The 25,982-nt window shown below is 54.2% G+C and overlaps 1 protein-coding gene and 1 long non-coding RNA gene across 4 annotated transcripts in view; one reads left to right on the top strand and one right to left on the bottom strand.

The window, feature by feature from the left end:
* The window catches only part of TTC28 (tetratricopeptide repeat domain 28), a 478,119-nt gene extending 452,159 nt beyond the window's left edge, over positions 1–25,960 (top strand). For 2 of the 3 annotated variants that reach the window (XM_074356731.1, XM_074356733.1), the window contains 10 exons: positions 458–602; positions 7,141–7,320; positions 9,253–9,973; positions 11,464–11,588; positions 13,703–13,934; positions 14,546–14,622; positions 16,128–16,151; positions 16,803–16,932; positions 19,277–19,384; positions 20,534–25,960. In XM_074356731.1, coding sequence (XP_074212832.1) covers positions 458–602; positions 7,141–7,320; positions 9,253–9,973; positions 11,464–11,588; positions 13,703–13,934; positions 14,546–14,622; positions 16,128–16,151; positions 16,803–16,932; positions 19,277–19,384; positions 20,534–22,152 — 3,361 coding nt within the window. In that variant the 3' untranslated portion in view covers positions 22,153–25,960. The remainder of the gene's footprint in view (positions 1–457; positions 603–7,140; positions 7,321–9,252; positions 9,974–11,463; positions 11,589–13,702; positions 13,935–14,545; positions 14,623–16,127; positions 16,152–16,802; positions 16,933–19,276; positions 19,385–20,533) is intronic. The other variant, XM_074356732.1, reaches the window with a different exon arrangement.
* The window catches only part of LOC141575816 (uncharacterized), a 35,255-nt gene continuing 25,941 nt past the window's right edge, over positions 16,669–25,982 (bottom strand). The window contains exons 4-5 of the long non-coding RNA XR_012503715.1: positions 25,343–25,542; positions 16,669–18,960 (exon numbers count right to left, since the gene is read on the bottom strand). This is a non-coding gene — a long non-coding RNA (uncharacterized LOC141575816). The remainder of the gene's footprint in view (positions 18,961–25,342; positions 25,543–25,982) is intronic.

Raw genomic sequence — 25,982 nt, 5'->3', positions numbered from 1 at the left:
AACGTACATTAAAAAGTAAAACAAGACCCTCGGCCGCGCCTGAGCCAACCAGTATGCCGGTACCACAGCTGGGCGGCTGTCCGGTCCGTCCCGGCGGGGCTCACGTGCACCAGGGCAACCTGAGGATCCTCGCCCCGCAGACCCACTGGCCTTGGGGTGCTGTCCTCCCCCCAGCTCGGCCGCTGTCACCGATTCTCATGGCCCTCACGTTTGCCTGCCCACAGCTGCTCCACACAGGATGTAATTAAATGCTTTAAAGAGCACTTCGGGACATTTGATTATGCAGAAAAACTCCGCAGAAATGTGAGCTGTTGTGTGCAGCTGGTTTCCCCGCGGTCTCTGTCAGTGCTCACTGCTCTGTGAAAAGTCCTAGCGCGGGAGGAGGCTGCCAGCCCGTTGCAGGAGCTGGAGCCCCGGGCTGAGCAGACGCCTGGCTCACCCGCCCTTCTCTCCCCAGGAGCTGCCAGAGCATGACCAGCCTGCTGGGCCCTGCTGCCTCGCCCGGCAAGGACGGCACCTCCTCTCTGCCCAGAAGGCAGGGCTCGCTGGCCCGGCCACCGCTCCGTGCTCTGTACGACCTGCTGGTGGCGCCCATGGAGGGGGTAAGTGCCGCTCACCGCGCCTGAACAGCCGGCCCGGGATGGCCGAGCTTTTCCAGAATGGGTCTTCCCCATTCAGCGTCTGGCAGCTGAGTGGATGCGTGTTCTTGGGTGACTGCAGGTTAGTGGATGGGGCCCTGGGTTCAAGCCCTAGCCCTGCTCCTGACTCCCAGTAAATTGGGCCTTGGGACCTCAGGTGCAGTGGGAATGCTGCGTGTCCCCTCAGTGGCTGGATGTGGCCAGTAGGAGATGGTCTCACAGGTGGGGAGCAGCCTGCCAGGACTCTTTCTTCTGCTTGAGCCAAGGTGAAGTGCATCCTCAGGAAACCACACTGTGACTTGCAAGGATGTGTGTCAGCTTGACGAACATTTCTCAGGAGGCCGTACTGCCTGCTGGTGCCCTCTAGGCTCCCCTTGCTTGGGGACACCCAGGTGGAGCAAAGCACAGAGCCTTTAGGAGCTGGCAGGTGGGACTTGGGTGTGGCAATGCCTTTTCCTGGCTAGGTGACCTTGGCCAAGCTGCTGCTCCTCCCTGAGTACCCGTGTCCTCATTAGAAAATGAGGCCAGTGTGCCTAGAAGAGCCATCTCTGTGTCCCCAGCAGCTGGCCCAGGGCCTGGTACATGTCAGCGCTCAGTCAAGTCTATGGAATGGTACACAGTCCAAAGCTGCATTTGATTTTTGGGTCTAGTGTGGATACAAAGCAGAAGACCCAAGGCAGAAAACACTAATGAATTTTCTGTGGCCACTCTTGTGTGGCACCTGGGACTTTGCAGCAGGTTATGGAGCAGAAGGAAGGAGCTGGGCCTGCCCGGGAGCACTTTGCATCTGTGAGCCACCCCCACCCCCTCCGCCGTCGACCAGGTGCCGGTTTCCTGCTTATTCTGGGCAGGACCACAAGTCCAGCGACAGGCCTGCAGGGGACACACCTGACAGTTGTTTGTCTTGCTGGGGGGACCTGGGGAGGTGGGACTGGGAAGGGCTCTTCCCTTGTATGGAAGGCAGGACTCCTGTGGGTGGGGAGCGGTCCCTCCCTCCCCCAGAGTTTCCACCTGGAGGGAAGCTGCTACAGCTGTGAGTCTATAAAGTCTGCACTGTCTTTTTAAGACAGTTTTTCTCCCTGAGGACTTTCCCCTGTGACTTAAAGAATGAAAATATACCAATGAGGTTGGTGGCTGCTCGTGTCTGGGCAGCCGTGCTCCTCCAGGGGTGCTGGCAGGGGAAGATTTATGGACTTGAGCCTCAGATGAGTTAGAACAGTGATAAGTGGTGCCTTTACACGGTTAACTAAGGAGGGGAGAGCCTGGCCCCCAATGTGTGTGTGGGTCCTGAAGCTGTGGGGGTGCCTCTGTGTTCAGGGCTCTGGGTATGAACAGATGGGACGGGGCCCTGCTCTTGAAGTGAGGCATTTAGCCAGAAAGCAGACCCTTCGTTCCTAATATTTAAGTGTTCTCATTTGTGACTGAGGAGTCTGACCACAGTGAAGAAGTTAGGCTGCCTGAAATAAGATGTGGAGAAAAACCTTTCAAAGGCTATTAAATGATCAGGGCAGGAGCTCTTGCCTGGCTACCTAATGTGACCCACTGCATTTCAGTAAAAACACCTCAGTCTAGCCAGGAGTTCCTTCCATCTCAGTTTCATCCATTCACTCAAGTGTTTATTGACGTATGCTGAGCACAGCCGGGCACACTCCATCCTGGATACAGAGGAGATGGCCGAGAGAGGGTGGTGGCCCAGGTCTGATGCTCCCAGACTCAGATGAGGGAGGGGAGGAGGTCCAGTCGCTTCCCCTCAGCTGGGCTGCCAGGTCTTCCGGCCGCTTCTCGTCTTGCTCCGAAGACCACTAGAGGGAGACACAGCACCACCCACCCCTCGCCGCTGTCAGCTGCCGGAGCCAGGCCCTTCTCCACATTTTCAATGAAAATACAAATCAAAACCAAAAGTCCAAGATTATGAATCACTGACACTTCAAGACTAAAACGATTAGCCTCTTCACGTGAGGCTTATAATTATTTGAACAACTGCCTTTGTTTCGCCGCAGTCCTGTTGCTAAGGGACTAGGTCAGACGGTATGAAAAGTGGAACAGAATTATGTTTCACTGCAGGCTTGCAGCAGCCCTTGATTTAATTTCGCTTAGGGGAAACAGTGGTGTGGCTCTTTCCTGGAACCACGCTGTCCTTTGCTGTCAGGATGGGGTGAGCATGTCCAGTGGTCTTTGAGGAGGGCCCAGTTACATACGCACACGAGCCATCATCAGACATAAAGTCAAATCCTGTCTCAGACCCAAAGGAGAAAATGTTACTAGAGAAAAGTTGGATGTGTTTGGTGTCAAAGGGACAGGGACCCAGTTTGTATCGTGGCAGTCATTTGTAATCACAGTAGAGTGAAGGGTAGTTCCTCTTGCCCGAGCCTGGACTTCCTTGCTTGAGGTGAAGGGATGGATATTGGACCAGTCCGGACCTCAAAGCAGGCACACACAGAACCACATGCCAACAGCTGTGTTCCAGGGGCCGCATCAGCTGTGCCGAGGCCCTGCGGGACTGCTCCGAGAAGCTGCTCGTTCCCTCAGGTCCGTTTGCAGGTGGGGCTTCATCCAAGGCCAGAAGCTGCTTTCATCAAGGACCCAGATTTGGAGTAGGAAATTCCCTAGGATTTGGTCAAATCTTTTTTTTTTTTTTTATTGAAGTATAGTTGATGTACAGCATGACATGTTACAGGGGTACAGCATGGTGAGTCAATTTCTGAACGTTGTGCTCTATCGAACCCCTCTTTAAACATCCAGGTTTGGGGACTTTCAGGATCGTTGGGGTTTGGGCTTGTTCTAGTTTTGGTCTTGGTCACCCTTATCATCATTTCCATTTGTTTAAACTCCCAGTTTCCTACATTTACAGTCTTAAAAACCAAGATGGTAGGACAGGAATGAAGAGTGAATGACTTTGATCAGAAAGAAGAGTCCTCCTCATCCACCTCTGCTCTGACTAATGAATCTTCAGGGTTAAGCAGAGTCGCCTGTTTCAGGATCCCAGAAGCTGACTTAAAACTTGCTGTTCATGTCGGTTGGGTTGGTAAACTGATTCCTGAACACCAGAGCTTTGCCCAGGACGGCTCATCTGAGAACCCGAGGCAGGGACCTGGCCTGGCCAGGAGGGGAGCTTGGCGTTAGCTGGGTCAGGACCGTAATTACTGTGCTGGGGAAAGGGGACTCTTGCAAAATCAAACAACGTGATGAACTAGTTAACCCTGGACCAGGTGCCTGGGGGTGAGACTGACGGGTCAGGTGCCTGGTTTGTAAATAGACTGGAGGCTCTGGAGACAGTCCGGGAATGTTTATCCACAGAACAGTCGGACCTTGACTGCAGAGTGGCGTGGAGGACAAGGCCCATGAGTTGGGCACCGCCAGGCTTTCTAATTGATTTCTGATTGAGACATCTGTAGTAATATTCAGATGAGGACAAACATCACCCAAGGACAGTGAGCGTTTCCACGACTGATTAGGAGAAGGAAAAATGGAGGCAATTACTCTCAAGCTGCCTGTAGCACTGAACACACTGGCGCAAGCACGCAGGCCGGCCAGCCAGTGCCTGCGAGGCAAGTGGTGTGCTGCCCGGGGTCGGTGTTGACCGGGGTCAGTGCCGTGTGGGCCGATCCGAGCTGACGTTCAGCAGTGCCTCTCAGCCTGACCCCAGCAGCTTCTGGGGAGCCGAGGTGCGCCTGCCACTGAGGGTGTGAAGCTCCTTTGCCCCATGTCAGCCACAGTGAGGCCGCTGCGGCTAAACAGAGCCCTGGGCTGCGTTGGCTGAGGCCGCACCCTGGGTGTCCGGCAGGCCTCTCTGGCTCTAGTTGGCACTGGTCACGCGTCTCAGCAGTCAGATTCTTCACCCTCCCCGGCTCAGACTCTCCAGGCACACCAGTGGTTTGTTGTTTGTTTGGTCACAGAACATGGCTGAGTGGGTTGAATTTTGGCTTTTGCATTTCTGGTTGGAATACAGTGTCTACAATCTGCGTAGCTTTTAGTCGTGGTTTTGGAGTTATTTCTAACAGGTATGATATTTACTGAGACTGATGCATCCATCTGTGGCACCAAGACTTCTCAGAAGCATCAAAGAAAAGGTTTCTCTACCTTAAAAAGTTCTGTTTGATCAATTCACTCAATCAAAAACATAAATCAGGGGAAAAAATCTTAAACCCTGTACACAGTTCTGGGATATCCAGATACCCAGTGGTTCTTTGCTTCTGGAATCTTTGTTGTAGATAGTAAAGTCCGCGTCATCCCAAATCTAACCTGCCAGCAAGTTCATGGACCCAGTTTTATTTCCCTCCCTCACGGTGATCAGGAATGTTCATTCTCTGGCCCATGGTGCTGTGGAGCTCTGGGGGCCTCCTGCGTCCTCCGTGCAAATGGAGCTCCCTACACTGCAGTGGGGGCTGCAGGCTGATATTCTGAGCCCCAGCCCTGTGCACAGAGCACGGACTTCTAAGCTGAGGTCAGGACACATGCACCATCACAATATTGGTGCCTTTTGAACAGTGCCAGGACCCCCCACTCACCATGAGTATATATAGGAGATGACCATTGACCAAAATGGTGATCAAGTCAGAACTTACCAGCCAGGCAAACACTCAGGATCTGTTGGGGGCTGCCTAGAGGAACCACAGACTCAGAAGTTGGACTTCAGGGTCACTGCTTGGTGGTGGAGTTCTCAGGTTCAGGAGTCGTGGACACTCAGTGAACAGCTGACGATGGCGAGGGAGACGTGAAGATGAGGACATCTCTTCATCCCTGGGCTCAGTTTGGAGCTGGATGCTCTGCAGAGGCTATGTGTGGGTTTTAGCCACATGATTGTTCACAAACAGGAGGGAGAGGGGATGGGTTGTGCTAGAAGAATGACTGAGGCCCAGCAGAAAGATAGTGTGAATAATAGGAGGCCCAGCAATGCCCGGCGACCCTGGATCAGCGGACAGGTCTGGTCACACACCTGGCAGGTGGCCTGAGCCCCCACACTGCCCACATGCTGGGCAGCAGGAGACCGGGCAGCGAGCAGGTGTCACTGTCACAGCTGCTGACCCATCCCCAAGGTCGGGGCACCATCAGCCCAGCTGCTCTGGCTCCACTTCCAGGTGCACTTGGCCCCCGGCAGCAGCAGGGGTGCTCCAGAGTCCCTCCACCTGCCAGGCCAGGCAGTGGCCTCGGTGTGGCCCACTGTGGGGACATGGGCCCAGGGGGTCAACAGCTGGAGTGGAGCAGGGCTGTGGGCACCCAGCCTTTCCTAGCTCCCTGTGCCACCCCAGAAACCCATCACTGGCAACGCTGGGGTCACTGTGCATGCCCCGCTTCTCCCTTCCTGGGTTGTACAGTGATGCTGTTACCTCTCCTTGGGAAATTGCTCTTAAATCAAACAAGCAAATTGGTCTAATAATTTTTATTTATGCTTTCTTTAGATGTGTCTAGAATTTAAAAAAAGAAAAAGCCACAGGGGGTTTGTACAGACGGAATGTCCCGCCAGGCACATGTCACTTTGGGTTAGCCAAGTGCCTCCTGCGCCCTCAGCCAAGCGCTCACAAGCAGCGCGGCTGTGGTTCAGGTGTGCACACTCACTCCCCAGAGCACGGCGGCTGGGGTGGCAGATGGGCGAGGGGGGCCTGGCTGTGACCCTGCCCCGAGGTCCCTGTGGGCCTGCATGCTCCCCATCCCCGCAGGCTCAGGGCGGAGACCCCTTCATCTCTTCATTTACACTCAGCCCATCTTGTCCAGTTTTCCCAATCGCTGTCCACTTGTTTTATCAAGATTCCCATGGCCTTCGTCTCTGCTTCTGTGGAGAGTGAAGGGTGTCTGTCTGCTGTGGGTCTGTGGCACCCCGCCCTCAGGTCCTCACCTGGGCCTTTCAGGGGTGATGGGTGACCCATCAGTGTCAGATTCCTGCCAGCCCCGGGGGAGCAAGTGGGTCAATACCTGCAGATTCTGGGGCCAAGGGCTGTCCTCTGTTCAGGGGAGAGGCACAGAGGCCTGGAGGTGACGCGGGGTCTAGGAATCCAGACCTTTCTTCACGGGAGGTCATCCTAGCTCCCAAAGCTTCAGTCCACACTGTGGTTCTCTAGCCTCTTGTCCATCAAAATGGACAGCACATCCCACTCTGGTTGAGTTCTCACCATCTGTATGAGTGGGTTCATTCCTATACTGCTCTGAGGGTCCCGGTGCCAACACAGCATCCCCTGGCTTGGTTCTTGGTATGCTCCATGACTCACAGAGAGCTTTCTGGGATGGCTGCCCTTTGCATTAACCCCTGGCCCCCTATGGAAACATCTGGATGACCAGGGCAGGTCCTGTCTCCGTGGGAGTCCTCTGCCACGATGGGTGACCCCAGGCTCCCTCCTTGCCCTGCTCCTCTGGCCTCCTCCTCCAGGTCCTCGGGGACTGAGACAGGCAGTGCTCCCGCAGGCCACGCCCCTGCCCGTCACCCACACTCCCCGTGGACCCTCTGGGGAGCCTGCCCTGGGCCCGTCTCTGCCCTGACACACATGTCCGCTGCTCACTTGCCCTGCAGGGCCTGATGCACTCCAGCGGGCCCGTCGGCCGGCACCGGCAGCTGGTCCTGGTTCTGGAAGGGGAGCTCTACCTCATCCCTTTCGCCCTCCTGAAGGGAAGCTCCTCCAACGAGTACCTCTACGAGCGCTTCGCCCTCATCGCCGTCCCCTCCATCCGCTCCCTCGGCCCGCAGTCCAAGGTGAGTGGGGTGCCCGGGGCGCAGTGCCCTGGCCAGGCTGGGCCCCCTGCAGGAGAGGATGTGGACTCTGCAAAGTGTGGGCTTTATAGTCTGTCGCAGGTGGGCCGACTTTGGAGTAGATCTGTCTGAAGGTGGGGGCAGCCCTCCGGACCCTGACAATTCGCTGCTACCCCCGGGAGCCACACTGTGTGTCATGTCCCTCTACATTTCTTTGCTGTGACATCAGGGTTGGGAGCTACTCACAGCACTAAGTCAGGCTTGAGGCCAGGCCAAGCATCTGAGGAAGCTGGTTACCCCATCCCTCATGAGCCCCATGAGGCTGTGCTCGCCCCCTCCAGGCTGACCGTGGACTGAGCCGAGGGGCTGCAGGCAGGGAGGGCCGACAGATAAGATTAGTGTCAAGTGGAAGAGAATCCCACAGGCTGACAAAGATCCGAGAGCAAGTGGGGCTTTCAGGAGACAGGAGGGGACTTGGGTCTGGTTCAGCGGAAGTCAGAATGGGCATGTCTGTGGAACTCAAGAGAGTGACACTGGGCCATCTGCAGGGCAGGGCTTGCCCACAGCCGTTGCCGGCCCTGCCCACCTGACTAGGGAGCCTTCTGAGCTGACCCGAACCCTCTTCCCTTTTCTAAACTTGTCCAGAGACCCTGAAACCCTGGCTTCCTTCTACCCGCCCCCCTGCCACCTCCTGCAGCATCCTCGCTGCCCCAGTGCGGGGCTGTCTCCCCTCCGGGGGCCTGAACTGCTCCATCCTTGAGGTGACGATGCCCTCAAGCTGCCCGCTGCTCTTAGCGCCCTCAGACCCCAGCAGGGCTCGGTCACAGGCCCTTTCACAGAGTGAGGGCGTGTCAGCTGGTTTAAGGACCTCAGACCCCCGGCCCGGGGTGCTGGTGGCCCCCAAGGGACCTGCCTCAACCTCCGCTGACCTTGGTCATTGGCTGGGTTGCAGTTGGGTCAGCGTCTGCTCACGGGTTTTGGAGCTCTGCGTTAGGGCTGCTTTAGTTACCAAATCATATTCCTCATGGGAAAGAATCAGTTCAAAGTGAAAGAAATGATTTTCTCCAAGTTTTTCTTGTGTCCATGGTTGACTGAGCCCCAGATGTGAGCATGCTGTGTGCGGGCCCACACGGAGGACCGCCAGGAGCGCCCCGGGAAGTGGCGGGAGCGGCCTGTGGATGCGACAGCAAGCCGCCGTCTGCTCACGTAACCAGGGCTGGAGGGTGCCGTCTCCTGACTCGCACCCAATAGGCTTCTCTTCTGCAGAGTTTAAGGCATCACCAGGTGGAGACACCAAAAAGTTATTTTGCGATAATTTGATACTTGCTGTTTCTCAAAAAGCATCAAAAAGCACTGGGGAAAATCAGAACTTTGTTGGGTTTCTTTATGCTGACTTCACATCAGTGCTGCTGTTCCTCTGCGGCAGGTGGAGTGGGAAGGAACGCCTGCCTTTTCAGCCTGTAGTGCCTCTAAGGACTGGATTTGGCCCTGCTCCCCTGAGCGTGATGTGCTTTTTGCACTTTAAACAGTCACCCCTCAAAGCTCCTGACACATCAGGAGTGGGTTCCCTCTCATTTAGGGGCTCACAGGGGGTCTGTGGGAGAAGGATGTGGGGCAGGCGACACAGCCCCTCCCTCCCACAGGCCGTCCTGTCGATGCTCCTCCCCCGGCCCGCCCGGGCCTGATGAGCAGGAAGGGTTCTTCCTGCCACCTAGTCCTGATTATTTTCAAGAGCTTGTCACAGCAGCTGTGATTCTCAGTAAGACGTGCACCTGTGTCAGAAAGGTGTGAAAAGCAGAGTGAACGAGGTTTGGGGAGAACAGGCAGAGCCACGCTGGACCCGGGGCTGCAGAGAGCTGGCCGTCCCCACGCTCGGCCGCTGGGCAGCCTGGCTGCTGACTGATGGCTGGTCTGCTGTCTCCCCTCCCCTCCCAGTCTCACCTGAGGAAGAACCCGCCCACGTTCTCCAGCTCCACATCCATGGCGGCCGTGGTGGGCAATCCCAAGCTCCCGTCAGCAGTGATGGACAGGTGGCTGTGGGGCCCGATGCCCTCGGCTGAGGAGGAAGCCTACATGGTGGCAGAGCTGCTGGGCTGCCAGCCCCTGGTGGGCAGTGTGGCCACCAAAGAGCGGGTCATGAGTGCCCTGACCCAGGCTGAGTGCGTCCACTTCGCCACTCACATCTCTTGGAAACTGTCGGCCTTGGTCCTCACACCCAGTGTGGACGGCAATCCCGCCGGCAGCAAGAGCTCCTTCGGCCACCCCTACACGATCCCCGAGTCCCTGCGGGTGCAGGACGACGCCAGCGACGGGGAGAGCCTCTCGGACTGCCCACCGCTGCAGGAGCTGCTGCTCACGGCCGCTGACGTCCTGGACCTGCGGCTGCCCGTGAAGCTGGTGGTCCTCGGCTCATCCCAGGAGTCCAACAGCAAAGTCACAGCCGACGGGGTCATCGCACTGACACGGGCCTTCCTGGCGGCTGGCACACAGTGTGTCCTCGTGTCTCTGTGGCCTGTGCCTGTGGCCGCTTCCAAGATGTTCCTGCATGCCCTGTACTCGTCCCTGCTGAATGGCCTGAAGGCCAGTGCGGCCCTGGGCGAGGCCATGAAGGTGGTGCAGAGCAGCAAGGCCTTCTCGCACCCCTCCAACTGGGCAGGTAGGAGCTCGGGCCATAGGTCGAGCGCCTGGGGGGCGGTCCTCACAGCCCCGGGTTGGGGTAGGGAGGGTGGGGCCGGCCCTGGCGAGGGCAGTGTGGAGATTAAGGGAGAGCACCTTGCTGGCTGGGACTCTTGCCTGCTGCCAGGTCAGTCTCGTGTTACACAAATATTAAAGTAGTCTTTCAACAGCGAGCAGCAGAACGGTTTGCGTGTGTCAGGCTCCCCTGATGTGTGTGCTGGGAGGCCCCTCAGGTGAAATCCCAAACCATAGGAGGGAGAGGTCAGTGCGGTAGAAAGACCCTGGATTCGGTCATTGGAGGACTCGAGTAAGATCGGGATCCATGTCAGGCTGTGTGGCCCGAGACAGGTTACTTACCCTCTCTGTGTCCTCGGTGCTAACAAGGGGATGGTGGTGGCTCCTTGTATGAGGAGCGGGCTGGACGTCTTGTGCTGTGTGAGGAGGGCTGGCAGCTCAGGGCAGCGTAAGGGGCTGGGAGTGAAGGGGGCATGGTCCCCTGCCACTGCCGGGAGATGCAGAAATCAGTTGGGGTTCCCATGATCATTTTCAGCAAATGTCTGTTTCGTATCCATTCATGGCAGTCAGCAGGGGCTGAGCTGCATGTGGTACCACAGAACGTTATGCAGGGTCTGGGGGGGACCCAGCCCAAGTGCTTGGCCATTTAGTCCTGTCAGGACTGCCTCCCCATCTTCCTGATGTGTTCATGGACGTGGTATTTCTGTCATTGTTTAGTTTCGGTGACAATACAAAAGCCATCTGTTCTGGGGAAAGTGATGTTTAATGATGCTGCCTTGTTACCCTTAAAACAGCCTTGCCTCATTCATTCTTAGAAAACCCTTTCCCTCCATTACTTGGGGGCAGGTTGGTCCTAAAGTTGCTCGGTGGAGACTGTACCACCGTGCCTCCCCCCGGGCCTGCTGATGGAGTGGGTGCTGGGAAAGGAAGCCGGGGGGCAGGAGGGAGGGGTGGGACCCAGGCAGATGGATGTGTGGCTCCTTCCCAGCCCCGACTCTGTTGGCTCAGGTGCTGCCTCCTGTCCCCTCGTCTGATGGCCCCAAGGAGTCAAGCACACCTGCCCCTCCATCCCTGGGCTCGTTCTAGACACAGATGAATTTAGGAAAAACAAGGGAGGTCATTTCCCAGGATGCTGGCCAAGCCAGGGAAGGGCCCCGGAGGCCACACAGCCTGTTCCTGCCCTCACTCACTGCGCCGCAGGAAAGCAGAGGCATTTTCCTGAGCCACTGTCACAGTGAAACAGCACCATCCACTTACTGAGCAATTAAACAGTATCAACTCTTAAAAGGGAGGGGACAGATGGGTACCAAACTGCTCCCAGTGAGTGAGATGCCCCAGTCTAGCCTGTGGAGCAGCTGTGCTGGGCGGGCCCCTCTTCCTGCAACAAATGAGCTAGAGAGGCCAGGCCAGGACTGGGCGAGGGTGGCTCTGAGGTGCCGTCCATGCTCCCCACAGGGTTCCTGCTCATCGGGAGCGACGTGAAGCTCAACAGCCCCTCCTCGCTCATCGGCCAGGCCCTCACAGAGATCCTCCAGCACCCGGAGCGAGCGCGGGACGCCCTGCGAGTGCTGCTGCACCTGGTAAGGGGCCCCCGGAGACACCAGGGGGGCAGGGTGAGGCTGGAGGGTTTCCACAGCACCAGGGGCATGAGCAGGTGGAGGGAAACTGTCCCCTGGGGCTGTGGGCACAGCCAGTCATTATGTGTGATGGGGACGTGTGTGCTGTCACACTGACGGCTGTGGCCATCCTTGCCAGACCTGGGGGGGGGGGCAGCCGAGGAGGACCTGGAGCAGGGCCTCGCCACAGCCACCTCCGGCCACATGGCTTTGGGCAAGTCAGCTTGGCTCTCTGAGCCTCAACTTCTGGTGTGGAAGCGGGGATGAGACGTTCCCTTTTCAAGGTTATCGTGAGAATTAGAGAAAAGGCGAGAATAGGGTCCTGGTAGCTGAGAGCTGGTATTCTATGATCAGATGACACCAGGCTTACCCTAAACTCAGTTGGAAGAAGAGTCCAAGCCTGACCCTCCCCTTGGCGGAGCTGCGACGGGAGTATAATCAGAGCCCCCACGCCTCTGTCTGCAGGATGTAGGGCTACAAGTCAAGCTGGTTCCAACCTTCCACCTTGATAACCTGAAGGCAGTTTCGAACGATTTAGAACTCTTGGCCTCCTTGGAGTTCTGTGCCAGGAAGACCAGCTCAGTCCCAGCCCAGGCCTGGGCAGCAAGGGTGGACAGCCCATGCCACCTAAGCTCTTTCCAAACCTAAGGCAAAGAGCCGCCTGTGGCCACCTCACAGCACAGAGAGGCACTGGGCTCTGCCGGCTTCCAGGTGGGCCTGTCCCCTTGGCCAGGCGAATGCTGCCCACGGGCCTGGGGTGGCAGCTCTCAGAGAGCTCCTGAGAGATCAGTCACAGACATTTCTTAAGCTCAGGTCTGCCTTGAGATTTTCTTAGCCTGAAGGAAATCAGTGTGTGAACAAGGAGAATGCTGGAGCCTGGAACCTCTGACAGCCCCAGGCCAGACGTGAGGACGCCCAGCCACCTGCTGCGGGGTAGACGTGCTCACGTGCTTTGAGAATTTGGGGAGACTTTCTCAACTGATTTTAACCTGTGCCTGGAGATGGCTCAGAGCCTTTAAGTTATTCAGCAGTAGGACACTTCTCAGGTCCCTGTCACCCCCAGAAGTGCCCTCATTCCTTGATGCAGCCCCCAGACCACTTTTCCTGGATGACTGAGTGGCCCTCTCCACGTTTGCTTTCTCCTCCCAGGCCAGGCTGTGGAGCGAGAGCCATGCCTCTCCGCTCCCATTTGGCCAGGGTTTTCTCTTCTTTCTTGGCTTCACCTTCTAGGGTGAGTACAGGGGCCATGGGTCAAGTTCACCAGTCCTCACTTCCTTCTGACTACCCAGTGGACAGTGTCCCCAGGGGCTGTCCAACTGTCTGTCCTGCCCGGGAAGGCTTTTTTCTCCTACCTGTGATGTCAGCCCCCAGCAACCCAGGGTTTTACAGCAAGAAAAGTCCCAGGTGACATCTTGGACAGCTCTCCTTCCCCTCTAGTTACAGCACATGTGCCCCAAGGCAGGTGAGAACTCAGGATGGACTGAGGTTTCCCTTGGAGAGAAAAACAGCCAGGGGAAGGCCTGCAGCTCCAGCAGGTGCTGTGGGTGCTCCTGGGGGGGGGGGGGGGGGAGTCAGGTGGCAGTTTCCTGGATGAACGCAGCCCACACGTGCCAGGCCCCGGGTGGGCCTGGGAAAGGTCACTGGATGGGCAGGGGTGTCCCAGGCTGCAGGAAGAAGGGAGTCAGACACACAGGGGACGAGGCCCTGTGGTGGGCACTGCTTGGGGTGTATGTGATGTGTGTGGGGCGGTGAGAGGGGGTATGTCCTAGTGATGGGGAGTGGTCAGTGCAGGGTTTGGGGCAGGCCCCGGGCCAGAGGCTGGTTTTCAGACAAATTGCTTCAGAGTCTGTGGAGGAGAGCTCGGAGCCCAGAGCTGGGTTAAGGGTCTTCTGAGTCACCCAACCCCTCCCTCTGCACACCGCTGCAGTGTCGTGGTCCTCAGGCCTGGGCGCCTAGTGGCAGCAGTCAGCCCTGCACGCTTCATGCAATGGCTTGGTGTTTCCCCAAAGCCACCTGGAGAGAAACCAGGGCTGAAACTGCCCCGAGTAGAGCAGCACCTCACACCCTCTCCCTTCCAGGTGGAGAAGTCCCTGCAGCGCATTCAGAACGGGCAGCGCAATGCCATGTACACGTCCCAGCAGAGTGTGGAGAACAAGGTGGGCGGCATCCCCGGCTGGCAGGCCCTCCTCACCGCCGTGGGCTTCCGGCTGGACCCCCCAGCCAGTGGCCTGCCGGCAGCCGTCTTCTTCCCAACCTCCGACCCCGGTGACCGGCTCCAGCAGTGCAGCAGCACCATCCAGTCCCTGCTGGGTAAGCCTCGGGCAGGGCTGGGACGGAGGGACTGGCTGACAGCACAAGCAGGGTGGTGGTCGGCTGTGGTCCTGCCGGCTCTCATACGTGGGAGTGAGGGGGGCAGGGGAGACACCAGGGAGGCCCAGACACAGACTCCCCGACTTGGGGAGGAGTGTGCTTGTCCTGCCTCACTCTCCCGTCTGTAACGGGAACACACCCTCTGCCCCAGCTCTGCCTCCTGGGGTGCTGAGAGGTCATGCCGGGCAAGCCAGCTATTACTGTTCCACCAGCAGCTTCAGATCTGATGGAGCCGTGCAGCTGACCCCAGGGTGAAGCAGGTGCAGGTGCTCAGGGTTGCCTTTTGTGCTTCACTCAGAAGGGGTGATGCTGCCTGAGCAGCTGAGGCCGGGTCCTGCAGTGTGACCACGCACCTGGAGGACAGCACAGGGCTGGGACTGGCCTCTGCCTCCACCTGCCTTTCTCGGAGACCCTCCACCCTTCCCGAGTCAGACACGAACACACGTCTGAAAATGCCAGTGCTGAGCACTTGGGGCTCTTTTCCTGGGAAGGCACAGGACTGTGGGTGCTGAGGCGCCCTAGATAAAGCTTGCCTTCTCCTCTTGCATTAGGTCTGCCCAACCCTGCCCTCCAAGCCCTCTGCAAGCTCATCACTGCCTCGGAGACAGGCGAGCAGCTCATCAGCCGGGTGAGTCAGGCCAGGCGAGCTGCGGCCAGGCCTGGGGGCTGCGCCGAGGTGGGAAGACAGAGTGATTTGGCCCCAAGTAGGAACCTGCACGTGATGCGTCTCATTGCTTTTTTTCAGCCTTAGTGATTAGAAGGAAAAGGCAAGGGCTGGGAGAACGGTCCTCCCCGCAGCTGCAGGCCTGGAAGAGCAAGTTCTCGCACTGTCCCCTCTGGGCGCTGAGTCCCAAGAGTACTAGGGCCCTCAGAGGATGCTTGTGGGACCCCGGTCACCTGGGCCCTCAGGGCATGTCCTGAACTCTCCATCCAGGGCCCCCCACCCTGCATCAGGCTGCACAGCCCCAGCCGCCGTCTCTTCTGCTGGCTGACAAGTGCCACGGTGTAGGGCCAGCCCATCTGGACGGCTACGGGTGTTCCAATACTTACTCTCAGGTCAGAGTATGATCCCTGCTTGAAACAAAACAGCCACTGAGGCACAGCAGTGAGCACAAAGTCAATTCTCATGAAAGATACTGCTTGGCCGGTATTTTAAAATGTACTTTCTTTTAAGAAAATGTAGAGCTAATTCAGAGAATTGGAGGACTCTAACTCATAGTATCATGTAGGCCCTTCCAACCTGGCCTCACACCTTCAGTTCCTACTGGCCAGCGAGGGCCTGGAACAAGCCCCAGGGTGAAGGCCACGCATCAGAGACCTGGCTACAGCGGCAACACCTGAAGCACAGAGTAGTTTTCTCTGGTCATCTTGGAGTGTGATAACTTGAAAAATAGATTATTCGATATTTATTGGCAAATTTCCTTTTAAGCAGAACTATTTCTATGTGGAAATAAAGCTGCTCCATCTAGGATTGACCTCTTAAAATCAGAGTGGTGCCTGGAGCCACCCCCACCTGCGGTGGTTTCCGGCCTGCTTTTGGAACATAGCTCACTGACTCGGCCCCTCCACTGAGTGTCTCACTTTGTAATGAGTGTTACATGTGCTTGTTGAATAGAAGCAGGAAGACACTTAAACATCCTGAACCCAGGAGGGCTAGAAGCCTGTGCTTTACAAAAAGAAAAAACTAAAATTGCATTTGCAGGGCAAAGCTGAGAGTCCAGAAAGCCAGTCGCTTTAATTCCTTGCTTGTAGTGGCGACACAGGGACTTTGGCAGGGAAGCGTCCTGGCCGCCCCTGGTGGCTGGTGGGCATTTCCGAGTCACTCTGGAACCAGAGACTTTGCTTTCCAGAGTGGCCTGTACGCCTGCTGTGCCCCTTCCCCTCTCCCAGCCGCCCCTGAGCCCGAGTCCCCCCACCCCCCACCCCGAGCGCGTCTGGCCTGGGTGTGGCTGTCCGTTTTCCTGTGTGTCCTGCTGACTCTCGCTCCTCTCCCCCCGGGTCAGAGCCGTGGGCCTGGTGTGGCGCCTCCTACAGCAGTGATCAGCTTGTGCTGCATAACAACCTGTGCTTGAGTCTAAACTCTCTTCTTTCTCTCTCTTTTTCTTTCTTTTTCTTAAAATCTGCTGGCCGAAGGCTGTTAAAAATATGGTTGGAATGGTGAGTACCACTTTGAGTAGCACTGTCGTCAGGTGAGCCCCTGCACCCGCCCACCCCGAGGTCCCCCGGCACTGCGGTCTCACAGGCACGCAGGCCGGGGGCCATGCCGCTGGCTCAGGCGGTCTGCCCCCTCCTCTGCTCTGCTCCCTTTCCTGCTCCACCCTTCTTGTGTTCTTGGTTTGAGCTTTCAAGTTCCCTCAGAACAGCAGGGAAGAAGTGACTTTAAGTGAGCAACACACTGAACCCACACAAGGCCCTGGTGGAGTTCCCACACTCGGCAGGTTATGTGTCTTCTTCCTTGAGTGCTGAGGCTCCGGGATGTAGTGTGGGAGTCCCCTCACCATCTACCTCGAGCTCATAAAGAGGGAGGCGACGGTGCTATACCCCACCCCTCTCCTCGTCCCCGAGCCCCTCCTGCGCTCAGAGCCCTGTGGCCAGTGATCGAGGGAAGAGGCGGGAGGCAGAAACCCTGACTGTGAGCCGCCGACAGAGGACAACAGGACAGCAGGCATAAAGGCACTGTGAAAAGAATTTCAGATGCTGCCCCCATGTAAGGTCGTTAGAAATGACAAGAACAGGTGACACAGGAAAAACTTAGGGACAAATCGTGGGGGGCCGGACGCAGCGGGCGCTGACGCTCTCCCCACTCAGCTCCACCAGGTGCTGGTCCAGCTGCAGGCCAGTGAGAAGGAGCAGGACTTCACATCGGCCCCCATTCAGGTCTCCATCAGCGTCCAGCTGTGGCGGCTCCCGGGATGTCATGAGTTCCTAGCGGCTCTAGGTAGGACAGAGCGTCCTTCACTTAATTGGCTTCTTCTGTTCCATTTTTTTAAAGTGCTCTTTTCTCCTAGTTTCTGTTGAGTGAAGTTGGTAAGCTCTTAGGGGTCTTAGTGTTTATTACTTACAAATCGTTTATGCAAAGACTCTATTGTTAGCAGTTTCCAAAATGTCCTTCCAGCTGCCCCATCTCTCCTACATTATGGTTTGTCTCCCACCTGCAGGCATCACTGAGATGAATCTGCTAGATTCCAATATTGTTGGGAGTCATGCCATGAAGTCATAAAACAATGATTTAACATTGGTCTCTATCCCTGGCTCCTGGAACTTGGCAGAAAAAAATACAATTGAAACCACCTTTGACTTGACTGTAGGGACCTAGAAGTGCACATTCCAGGATCCTTGTTCAGTGCGGGACACTCGCTTCTCAACACTGTAACACAGCTGAAGCAGCTCCTGACACAATAGCTACTTTTTTTCTTTTCTTTTTTACCACAAGTACATTTGTTGATAAAACTGCCTCAAGAGGTTTTAAGCGGCTCCTCCTGCCTCACTTAAGTGCCTGTGTGACTTGCTGAGGAGCTATTCACTCTACAAGCCTTTTTTGGAACACCTGTTATGTGCCGGGCAATGTTCCAGGCACTGGGGATGCAGCAGTGAATGAAGGACAAAAGGTCCTACCCTCAGAGTTTTCATTCTAGTGAGGAAGACAGACAGACACAGAAAGGACCTAATCGAAGGGGGGCACCTCAGAAGGTGAGGAAGCAGCGTCAAGGACAAAGACATCAGGGTCACAGTGATTGGCTGGAGGGGTCAGGGCAGGGAGCCAGGCGGGCCCTGAACGCCTGTGGATGGTTTTCAGGATGAAAGAGCCAGGCAGAGGGAAGAGCCATCGAAGAGCATGAGGCCTGTGCAGGCGTGCGGATGGGCTGTCTGACGCCCCTGGGCCGGGGTGTCACTGGTGCTCTCTGGTGTTAGGATCACGGGCGATTTTCACGGACGCTCTTCTCTGTCCTTTCCGAATCCCAGTGATAGTCGAGGGGCAAGGCGGGGTGAACATACTTAGACTGTGGAGGAGACGCGCCCCCTTCCAGCCTTCAGCCGTCATAACCCATCACGGAGCTGCTGGTTATTTAGAGAACTCAGTTCTATTGGAGCAGCCCATTCAAACAGGTTTCATAAAGTAAACATTTCTAACTAAAATATTACATTTATATTATTTGTTATTTGTTTTCTAAAAGCTGAGTTCTCTGAGACCTTCCTGTTGTTTTCAGGCACCATTTTTGAGTTCACAGGGGAAAATGTCCCACAGCAATGAGAATGCTGAGCGGCCTCTCTAGTGAACCTAATTCCCAAAGGAATGGTGGTGTCAGACCAACATCAGAATTATATGAATAAAAAAGACAGAGTTCTCCTTTGATGACTACACCCCGTCATGCACTGAGTATCATAGGTCCCTGTCATTGGAACACTGAGGTCAGAGGAGGGAAAGGGCCTGGGATCACAGTAGCCTTCCTGGGCCTCTGACCGCCCCCCACCCCAGCTGTCAGCACTGAGTGTCTGTACTGTTTCAAGCCGAGCTCCGTGATCCAGGGAGACCCTACCTTCTTGCTTGGTGATCCTGTCTGTGGCCACAGCGTCTGTGTTGGGCGTCTTCCTCCTGCACCCCTCCCAGGAGACATGCCGGGTGCCTCTGTGATGGCTCCTGATTAGTCCAAGTGCTGTGGCAACAGCTCGTTAGGCACCTCCTGCCCTTTGCTGTGCGGGCGCCATGACTCACCAAAACCACTGTCAGACTCAGGAGCAGCCCCCTGGGCCCTGGCAGAGCAAAGTGCCGTCCCTGCAGAGTGGTTCAGCCAAGAAAGCAGGTGCTGCCGTGCTAGACACAGCTCATGACAGAGCCCTTGGTGGCAAACACTGACCACACGTGGAGACACTGTCCTTGCCCCTGAGCAGCTTCCACCTTCCCTGCACCAGCTTTAAATACTGGACCCAGTGTTTGTCCCGGACAGTCTTCTTTAAGTGGACTGTTCTGCAAAAGAATGGAGACAAGTGTTAATGAGCCTAATTCCCACCCTCATCTCCAGAGAATGCAGTTCAGGGCGAGAGAGCAGCCAGCGCTCAAGGGACAGAGGGGAGCCAGGCTGGGTGGCCTGCACAAGGAACAAGTGTGAAGGGCTAGGGGCGCGGCCCTGATGTCCGCGGGAGTACGTGCAGGCGGGCGGCCCCAGGTGGGGTTTGCTGAGGGGTCTGCAGGGGAGCCCATGGGACTGTATGGCGGCGCTCACCCTTTTCAGATATGGGATCTTCCCTAAGGAAGCAGCTATTCACATTCTTTGTTTCTCCAGGTTTTGATCTCTGTGAAGTTGGTCAGGAGGAAGTAATTCTGAAAACCGGGAAACAGGCCAACCGACGAACCATGCACTTTGCGCTGCAGGCCCTGCTCGCGCTCTTTGGTAAACACTCTGCACGGCGCCGCCCCCGGGGCCACGGGCACAGACCTGACTATGGTTTGGGAAGGGGAAGAATTAAGTGAACAAACATTTTGTGTGTGTTAGGGATTGTCCAAGTAAGCAGAAACTCCCTGCTCTCACGGAATTTTCGATGAACATACGTGTAGTACTAGATGAGGTGCTGCCAAGTGCTCAGAAGATGTGCAGATTAAGGGACCAGGAGATGAGGGTGGTGGGCAGATCCTGGCCTGCGAGGAGGCAATTTTCAGGACCCTGGGGGCAAGCCTGCCTGCCTACCTGCCTGCCTGCCCTTCTCAAAGGGCCGAGTGAGACTACATGCTGGCTCGGCTGGTGGCCAAGGTTTAAGGCAGCCAGCAGGGTCTGCTGATGAATGGTCTGCATCCGACCAGAGAGGGTCAAAGATGATTTCTGGAGCAGCTCCCAGAACGGGACTGCCTTTGCTGAGACCCTGAAAATGGCAGGGTAACAGGTTTGAGTTCCATCTTGGACATGTTCAGTTTTGAAATATCTGCTGGGCACCTTCACAGGCAGCTGATTCACCACGGAGTGATAAATGTGCATACGGGTCGGAGGGGAAGAGGACCTCTTCCTGTGGGCACTCCAAGGGTCAAAGGCTACAGAGATGAGGTGGGGCCTAGGAAGGATCAGTCTGTGAGGGCCGGGTGTGATGGACTGTGCAGACTGAGCAGGGAACTGGATTTGGTGCTGGCCACTGGTGACCTTCACAGGAACTGGGAAGGAAAGCCTGCCTGGAGCCGGTGGAGAGCAGGTGGGCGGGGAGGCCGTGTGGAGAGGCATGTGAGTGACTCCTGAGGAGGTTGCCAGAATGGGGAGCAATGGGGCTATAGCTGGGAGGAGTGGCAGATGTGGGTTTAGGACAGGGGACATCACAGGAGGCCGACATGGGGTCTGGTGAAACGGGTGCCCCTGGGGTGTTTTTGTCCCCTATGTAAGATTTACTTTTTCCAACAAGATTGTTTTTCAAGATTTTTAGATGAATTCAAGTTGTGTATAAGCAGCACTTGCATAATTCTCTGCGAGCTTCTATGCATTTAAGGATGCATGTGAAAGAAAAAATCAAAACCATATATTAATTCTAGCTGCCCTCTGGGCATTTATGTTTTGTCTCAGATTCCACTGAGCTGCCCAAGCGCCTCAGCCTTGACAGCTCATCCTCCCTGGAGTCTCTGGCCTCAGCCCAGTCTGTCTCCAACGCCCTGCCCTTGGGCTACCAGCACCCTCCTTTCTCTCCCACTGGGGCAGAGAGCACAGCCTCTGATGCCATCTCCGTGTACAGCCTGAGCTCCATCGCCTCCTCCATGAGCTTTGTCTCCAAGCCCGAGGGCGGGTCAGAAGGCGGGGGTCCGCGAGGACGGCAGGACTGTAAGACTGCTTACCCCCAGCGATCCACCCTGCCTCGGAGCCAGCTATCCCCCCAGACCCACCCTGCAGGCAGCAAAGACGAAGAAGAATATGAAGGGTTTTCCATCATCAGCACTGAGCCTTTGGCAGCCTACCAAGAAAACAGAAAGGCCCGCTTCTCACCAGATCCCAAACAGTCCCGAGGGGGTACTGCTGGAGGTGTGAGAGTTTCGGTCAGCTCCAAGGGGAGCATAAGCACTCCAAATTCTCCAGTTAAGATGACCCTGATTCCCAGCCCAAACTCACCCTTCCAAAAGGTTGGAAAACTAGCAAGTTCAGATACGGGAGAATCAGATCAGTCTAGCACAGAAACCGACAGTACCGTGAAGTCCCAAGAAGAAAGCAACGCAAAGCTTGATCCACAAGAGCTGGCCCAGAAGATTCTAGAGGAGACACAAAGTCATCTCATTGCAGTGGAGCGTCTTCAGAGGGGCGGCAGTCAAGGCAAGGGTACTAATCCTGAAGATGGCATTTCCATGCCCAATAGTGCAGCCGTCTTCCGAGCGTCAGAAACAAGTGCGTTTAGCCGGCCTGCCCTCTCCCACCAGAAGAGCCAGCCATCGCCGGTGACTGTCAAACCAAAGCCCCCAGCCAGAAGCTCATCCCTACCCAAGGTGAGTTCAGGATACAGCAGCCCCACCACCTCGGAGGTGTCCATCAAAGACAGCCCGAGCCAGCAGAGCGGCCGGCCATCGCCTGGCTCTGACTCCCAGACCTCCCTGACCGACCAGCCTCTCTTTAAGCTGAAGTACCCCAGCTCTCCTTACAGCGCTCACATCTCCAAATCACCAAGGAACATGTCCCCAAGCTCAGGCCACCAGTCTCCTGCTGGTAGTGCACCATCCCCAGCTCTCTCCTATTCCTCAGCTGGTTCTGCTCGCTCGAGTCCGGCTGACGCTCCCGACATAGACAAACTGAAAATGGCAGCCATTGACGAGAAAGTGCAGGCTGTCCACAACCTGAAGATGTTCTGGCAGAGCACACCCCAGCATTCCACGGGACCAATGAAAATATTCAGGGGGACCCCTGGAACGATGACTTCCAAAAGAGATGTCCTCAGTCTATTAAATTTGTCACCTCGGCACAACAAGAAGGAGGAAGGAGTAGACAAGCTGGAACTTAAGGAGCTGTCTTTGCAGCAACATGGAGAAACGCCACAAAAAGCCCCTCCCAACGGACACTGGCACACGGAGACCACCACGCTGAGCACGCTGCCACTGCCTGCCGGCCCTCCTGCCCCAGCTCCCACACGCCCTTTGAGACTTCCTTCTGGAAATGGCTACAAGTTTCTGTCCCCAGGAAGATTTTTTCCTTCCTCCAAATGCTAAAGCATCTTTTATACCCACTGATACTGACTCAGAGTGCAGCGCCTGCCGCCGGATCTTAGCGCTCACTTGGCCTGCTCCTTGTCTGACAGCGGTCACCCCACCGAGGGTGTGCTCTCTGGGCGTGGTGCACCACCATACCCAGATGCCACCACACACACACCAGTGGCTCCTCTGGGACTCTAGGCCAGATTCACCAAAAGCCAGGACTTCTGTGGGGTTGGTACAGGAGGCTCATGGAATTTTCTACACACCTCACCAAATGTTTACCTTTGAACTCCCTGCTTCTCCTCTTTGATGTGATTCTTCAACAGGATTTTTGTACAAAAGTGGTCATGGTTCAGGGGTTGGGAGAGGAAAGGGAACACATATTTTGCTAAGAGGTATATATGCAGTACCTTTTATACACAGAAATACAAATAGAGCTTTTTTAAGGCTTTCAGGTGCTGGTTGGGGATGGGATATATAAAATCTAAGTTGAATTCTACACGAAAGTGTTATTATAGTAGCCAAAAACAGGATACTGGGTTTAAAAATGCCAATGATTTGTACTTAAATTGTAGCAATTTTGGTCTCACAACATTGTAACATCACAGTAACAATGCAATAACTCACTTGGAAATAGAGCTTCCACCTCGAACTCTGCTCCATCAGCTCTACAAACGTCCCTGGGGCCACACTGTCAACCAAACTTGAATTTTTAAAGAAAATTCATGTAACTCTTATCCAGGCATTTTAGAACTATGCAATTGTGATTTAAAATGCAACTTTGTGCTTTTAAAACATTACTGACCTTTTTTGTACATGGATAAACAACTCGGTTTTATTATCAATAGTACTTTGCATTTATAGCTATTATTTTTAAAAGCTCAAACCGTTTTTTAAAATGTCGAATTTTGAATAGTCATCAATAAGCAATTATCAAGTTTGGGGAGGTTGAAATTATTAACAAACAACAACAACAAAAACCCCACAAACCTACAACTAACTAGATTTAACCAGAATCTAGCTTCCAGCTCCTATTTCCCTTTATTACAGCTTCATTTTATTCTCTTTCCCCAACTCCAGGCCTCTGAAACCCCTTCTATCTAAGTCGGTTGCCAGGTTCACACAATCTCAGCACCTATGAGCTGCGTTTGGACCTTCATCTTAGTCGCGACTGGTGGCCCTTGCTCCTGTGGCCCTTTCATGTCCACAGCCTCAGAAACGGGGCCTTCTGCTGAGATACACATCTGAATTATTGCTGAACAGGGAAATAGATATTCCTAAAAGTGCTGTCTTAGGGGAAAAGTGGGAGGACTTTCCCTACAGCTCACTGAAATTACTGCCAGCTGGGATGAGACAAAAGAATAGTCTAGGTAGGAAGAACAATTAACTTATTTTAATAAAGAAAATGAAATACTGAAAATCATGTTTAGTTGGAGAATTCACATAAGCCTTTTTTAGGTAATTCTGAAATTAAAATCCTACCATCCTCACTGTGAGGGTACATCACACAGAGGTGGTCAGCCACTGGGCCTGGGACCAGCAACACAGGGAGCGGACATGAGGGCCTGGCAGGTGGGACACTAACATCAAGACCCCCAGGTGGTTTTTTAGCCTTGGGTAGGATCTCACTTTATGCACAGACACTGACTATTTGCCCTGGTCCTCACTGTACTCTGAAAGGAGGAAAAGATGATATTTATTCAATCTGTGTTACTCTCCTGAGCTACGTCATAGTTTTTTTGTGCTTAACCCAACAGCCATGTTGACAAAAGCAAAGAGTAAGGATGTCACATTCTAACCCTGATCCCAACACTGGAAGAGAAATACTTTATAAAGAAGCAAGCAACTATGAGTTTGTCTTTATGTCTTTTATACATGGTAATAAAAGTACCAGTATAGCGAACAAAAGCCACGTTTATAGCACTGTGCATTTAGCTAGCAAAATCAGGTCCTCAATAACAAGAAATAAACCTCAAAGTAAATTTTTGAATCCATATATAGAGAGTTAGGCCGTTCCTTTCTCAGCAACTCTCAGCCTCTTTCCCAAGTGCCAGGGAGCCCTGGAGGAAAGGCCTGGGGACTGTGCTCTGTCTGTGAGGACGAGGGCGCAGCCCTGTCTGCCCAGCTCTGGGCTCACACCCTCCACCACCCAGACCGCTTCCCATGGCTGCTGAGCCAGCTAGGAGGACTCGTGGACCCTAACCTGGTTTCAGTTCTTACGTACATTTGTTGTTGTAGGTTTCATGTTGAAAAGCCAAATGGAAGATGTGATTTTTTTTTTTTGGTCCTAGATATAAGCTTCAATGAAGGAAAGCAAGGATGATGAAGTAACAGGACCAATCTAAAAATCACTGTGGAGTTGCCCCTACATGTTTACTGTCAGTCTTGGTGTTTTCTATGTAAGTGAAATTGATGTAAAATCAAAGTGAATTTTTCAGGCTACCCTGAAAAAAGTATGCACTTAAAAGTTATGCTGAGATTGTATAATTCACAGATTTCTTTGTACAGATCAGGGGTTGGCAAACGATGACCCATACGCTAAATTTGGTCAGAGGCCTGGTTTTTCACAACCATGAGTGAGGAATGGATTGTACATTTTTACATATTTATATAAGTACCTACATAATATTCTTGATTTTACCTCTTGGTCCACAAAACCTAGAATATCTCTGGCCTTTTAAGAAAAAGTTTGCTGACTCCAGACGTAGATGACAGAAAACACAGTTAGAATAATGTTTTGTTTCTACAATCTAGGGAAAGTGAGTGTCAGGCTGTGGATAGAACTGTCAGGCATGTGTGGGACCTGAGCCATGAGATGGACCCCAATGACTCCTGCACAGTCCTTGGCTCTCGGCCCCACGTGGAAGTAGTCGATGGGTGGGGGTGAAATTTACAAAAATATTTTTCCTCACTGTATGCAGATAGCATTGGATCTATTTCTTTTACAGCTCAGGAACCTGGAACGCCCTGCCCCTACTCTCCTCTATCAGATGCAAATATACTGAATACAAGCAATAAAATCTCCCTCTCCTAGAAGCCTTGGTATGACCACAAAGCAAGGCAGTAGACTCTTGTCTTAATTCTCACCAGCAAACCACTCAACTACTTCAATGATTTTAACTAAGTCAGTAGGCCAAGGTAAAATTAGCTACTAAAGCTTACATTTTGATGCATATTGGTATGTAGTAAATGAAAAAGTCCTCACCTCCATCTGTTTGAAAAAATTCCTGGTCCACACTGCTGCTTGCTGGGTCTCAGCAGGAGGTGTCCTGCACACACCAGCCCCATCATGCTCTGGTCTGTCCTGGTGCATCTCAGTAGGCGGTCACTGCAGCAGATCCCCAGTACAGTGCCTGTCCTGCCGTTCCACCCCCAACAAGGGAACTTCGTTAGTTTCAGTTCAGGCTGGAAAAAATACCACACGATAATTTGGTTTGTTTTTAGTGAGTTAAGAGAATGTGAAAACTGTATAATTTTCATCATGTATTTCTTCATTTTACCTAAAATAATTGTACATGTGGTTTGTGAACTGGGCCCTTGTTTGTGCCAGATCCTTCAAAGATGGTCCATGTAAGGACACACATGGTCCCTGCCTCAGATGCCTCCCCTACTCGGCACTCATCCCCCTTGTATGCAGTGTTAGCCATCTTTGGCCTATGTGGACTTTTTTTTGTAAATTACACTTTCCAGATGGCATTAAACTTTTTATATTATGAAATTTACCATGTAAAAAGAACTTCATATTTTTATTGAGATTGCTAAGGCACTTGGCCTTCCTTTGTGATTTCAGTGTCTATTAAAGCATGAGCTCCCTTGGTTTTAAGTGCTGTATCTGAGTCAGTTTC

The sequence above is a fragment of the Camelus bactrianus genome, chromosome 32 (assembly GCF_048773025.1).
Source record: "Camelus bactrianus isolate YW-2024 breed Bactrian camel chromosome 32, ASM4877302v1, whole genome shotgun sequence".
Lineage (NCBI taxonomy): Eukaryota > Metazoa > Chordata > Mammalia > Artiodactyla > Camelidae > Camelus > Camelus bactrianus.
This window is presented reverse-complemented; position numbering and strand designations above follow the sequence as displayed.